The sequence below is a fragment of the Nestor notabilis genome, unplaced genomic scaffold (assembly GCF_000696875.1).
Source record: "Nestor notabilis isolate BGI_N333 unplaced genomic scaffold, ASM69687v1 scaffold19767, whole genome shotgun sequence".
NCBI lineage: Eukaryota > Metazoa > Chordata > Aves > Psittaciformes > Psittacidae > Nestor > Nestor notabilis.
The window spans coordinates 18,713-22,052 of NW_009938070.1; the positions used below are offsets into that span (position 1 = coordinate 18,713).

The 3,340-nt window shown below is 58.4% G+C and overlaps 1 protein-coding gene across 1 annotated transcript in view; it reads left to right on the forward strand.

The window, feature by feature from the left end:
• Positions 1-2,472, forward strand: part of DFNB31 (deafness, autosomal recessive 31) — a gene marked incomplete at its 5' end in the record, with an annotated part of 14,279 nt that extends 11,807 nt beyond the window's left edge. Inside the window, 4 exons of the mRNA XM_010019145.1 lie at positions 210-388; positions 1,294-1,390; positions 1,695-1,720; positions 2,290-2,472. Of these exons, the coding sequence (XP_010017447.1) occupies positions 210-388; positions 1,294-1,390; positions 1,695-1,720; positions 2,290-2,472 (485 nt within the window). The remainder of the gene's footprint in view (positions 1-209; positions 389-1,293; positions 1,391-1,694; positions 1,721-2,289) is intronic.
• Positions 2,473-3,340: the final 868 nt, after the last annotated feature.

The following is a 3,340-nucleotide window of genomic DNA, read 5'->3' on the forward strand; positions in this document are numbered from 1 at the left end:
AGACACTGGAATCTGCTCTGATGTCCCCACACAGCTTCTCTTCTCCAGGCTGAACAGCCCCAATTTTCATTCAGTCTCTTCTGGAGGTGTCCGCTTGGGAACCTCACTCCAAAGTCCAGGTCAAATCCCAGGGGCCCTGCCCAGCGCCGGGAGCAGGTGGGATGTCCCTGCTCTGGGATATAATCCCTAACATCCCTGGTGTCTCACAGCTTCCACGCTGTCGCAGCTCTCGGACAGTGGGCAGACACTGAGCGAGGACAGTGGGGTGGACATCGGCGAGGTGGAGCTGAGCAGCAGGGACAAGGGCCGGCAGCTGATCTCTGGGAAAAGCCGAAGCCTCCAGGAGGCCCGGAGCAGCAATGGGGCGGCAGAAGGAGCCTCCAAGCCGGTGAGGATGGGTGCCCATGGGTGCTGCTGGTGCCAGGGCTGCCCCTGCCATAGGCTGCACCCCCTCTTCTGTGCTTCCATGGGTTCTTTGTCCCCTTGTTTCATGAGCCATGGGGAAGGGAGCCAGGAGAGGGGCACTGTGGAGCTGATCTGCTCCATCCTGGGTAAATCCTTCCTAGCTCCAGCAAGAAGCTGCTTTGGACATGGCAGAGTCCCTGGCTCTAAGCGGCATCCCCATTGTCACATGAGTGAAGTGCCCTGTTGCCCAGAAGGGAAAGTGACATCAGGTATCAGCAGTAAATTGGAGGGTTCCTGGTGGTGGCGAGGTTGAGGGTGGTCAGAGCAGCTCTGCTTCTCCCCAAACCCTTCCAGACCTGCACATGGAATGTCAGGAGTCAAAGAGCAAATGCAGGAAGTGTGTCTGTCCCTCTCCTGTGGAAGCCTACCTTGGGGTGACCCTGCTTGTCATGGGACCCTGAGCAGGAAGGGAAGGGACATGGGTGCCTATGGGGTGCTGGCAAGGGCAGGTGGGAGAACAGTGGCCATGGGGAAGACTGCCCCATCCCTGGGATGGAAGGCTCCATCTCCGTCCCATCCCCTGTCAGGGCCATCCCAGGGACTGGGGATTTCATGACATCCTTATCCCCTGCCAGGGGCATCCCTGGGATTGGGGATGCCCCATCCCCAACCCATCCCCATTCCATCCACATCCCACCCACTGCTGGGGCCATCCTTGGGACTGGGGATGCTCCATCTCATCCCCATCCCATGCCTACCTCCTGGGGATTGGAGATGCTCCATCCCATCCCCTGCCGGGGCCATGCTGGGGATTCAGGGTGCTCCATCCCATCCCCTGCCTGCTGTGGGTCCTGGTCCCCTTCAGCAGCACTGCCCATCTTTCCCCAGCCGGGGCTGCTGGAGCCCACATCTTGCCTGATCCGTGTGTCCAAGAGTGCTCCGACCCTGGGCATCGCCATCGAGGGGGGAGCAAACACACGGCAGCAAAAAATCCAGGGAGGACTCGCTGCACAGCTCATCCATCTCTCTCCTCCTGGGTAGCCTCAGGAGAGCCCTTGAGCCGGGACTGGAGAATAGAGCCGTAGAATCAACAGGCTGGAAAAGACTTTTAAGCTCATCCAGTCCGACCTTTATCCCAGCAGTGCCAAGGCCACCACTAACCCCTGGCACTGAGGCCTCGGCTACCCGGTGTGTGAACACTTGCAGGGACGGTGACTCCAGCCCTGCCCTGGGCAGCCTGTTCCAATGCCTGAGCACCCTCTGGGCAAGGAATTGTTCCTCAGCTCCATCTAAACCTGCCCTGGTGCAGCTTGAGGTCGTTTCCTCTTGTCCCATCCCTTGTTCCTTGGGAGAAGGGAGGATTTTGGAGGTGTGCTTCCCCGCGATAGCATCTCCCCTGACATCAGCAGCATCATTCTGCTGTGGGGGGATTGCATTGGTGTCCCATGGAGTATACCATACCATAGAGCATGTCCTGGGAGCTGAAGATTTTCTGTGGATCCACAGGGGGTCTGGCCATCCCTGAAAGTTTGGCTTGTGCCTCCAGAGGGCTGGAAACTCTCTTTTCCTGCTCAGATAGAGGATTGGGAGAGGTGGAATGGTGGGTGATAGCTGGGGTGGATGGATAGCTGTGGATAGCAGCTTCCTCTGCTGCTTACTTGAGGCAAAACTCAAGTCATCGCCAGCAAAACAAAGCAGAGCTGCCTCCACTTTGGTTCTTCTTGGCCATTCCACTGGTGCTGCATTTCAGGGACAAGCAAAATGGGAGCCAAATTTATCCCTTCTGTCTGAAACATGAGATGTTTCTTGTTTTCCCCCCAAAACATTCCTGGGTTGAGCTGGGGTGGGTGGTGGGATTGGGATCTGACCACCTCTATCCTGCAGCGCGGGGGCTCAGCACACAACTGTGGGAAGCTGAAGGTGGGCCACGTCATCCTGGAGGTGAATGGCACGGGGCTGCGGGGCAAGGAGCACCGGGAAGCTGCCCGGATCATCGCCGAGGCCTTTAAGCTGAAGGAAAAGGACTACATTGATTTCTTGGTCACAGAATTCAACGTTGCCCTTTAGACTTTGGGATGGGGAAGCATCCCGAACAGGAGTAAGAGGCAGTGCCGAGGTGGGAAAGCTGCATTCCCACCACGCAGAGCCCTCGTCCACCGCGCCATCCTGCACGCACAGACACCCCCCAGCTTGTCTGCAAGTATCCCCTCGCTGGCTGCACACTCATGCCTGGGTAGGGCAGGCTGAGAATGGGCAGAAATCAGTGCACATCCCATAACGTCTCCATCCCTATGCTCTTGGATTGGGGGGCACTGCCCTTTGGGAATATCCTCTGGTCCTCCAATCTGGGAGTGGGGCAGGAGGACAGGGGAGGTACGGGTGTCCCCGCTGCCATGTGAGTGCCACACAAAGCACAAGGTGGGCCCGTGGCTCAGGCTCGAGGGGTTTTGGGTGGTCGCTGCTCTGTCGGGTGCTGGCCCAGGCGGGTGGCACAGCCACCGGTGGGGATGCAGAGGGAGGAACCGAAGCCTTGTAAATCGCTGGCAGAGTCGTTGTATTTCTATCGACAAAGCTTGTGCTTTAGTTTTTCAATAAATCGATCCAGATAAACAAAGGCTGGGATGTGCGGGCAGGCAGGGAATGGACAGGGTGCCTGTGGGGTGCTGGCAAGGGCAGGTGCGAGTGTGGAGGCCATAGGGAAAACTGCTCCATCCCCAGAAAGGGTCCTCCATCCCCATTCCCTGCCAGGGGCCATCCCGGGGATTGGGGGTGCTCCCATCTCATCCTCTGTCAGGGCCATCCTGGGAAATGAGGATGCTGCATCTCATCCCTGTACCCATCCCACCCCCTGCCAGGGCCATCCCAGGGACTGGAGATGCTCCATCCCATCCCAACCCATTCCCTTTCCCATTCCAACCCTCATCCCCGCCAGCGC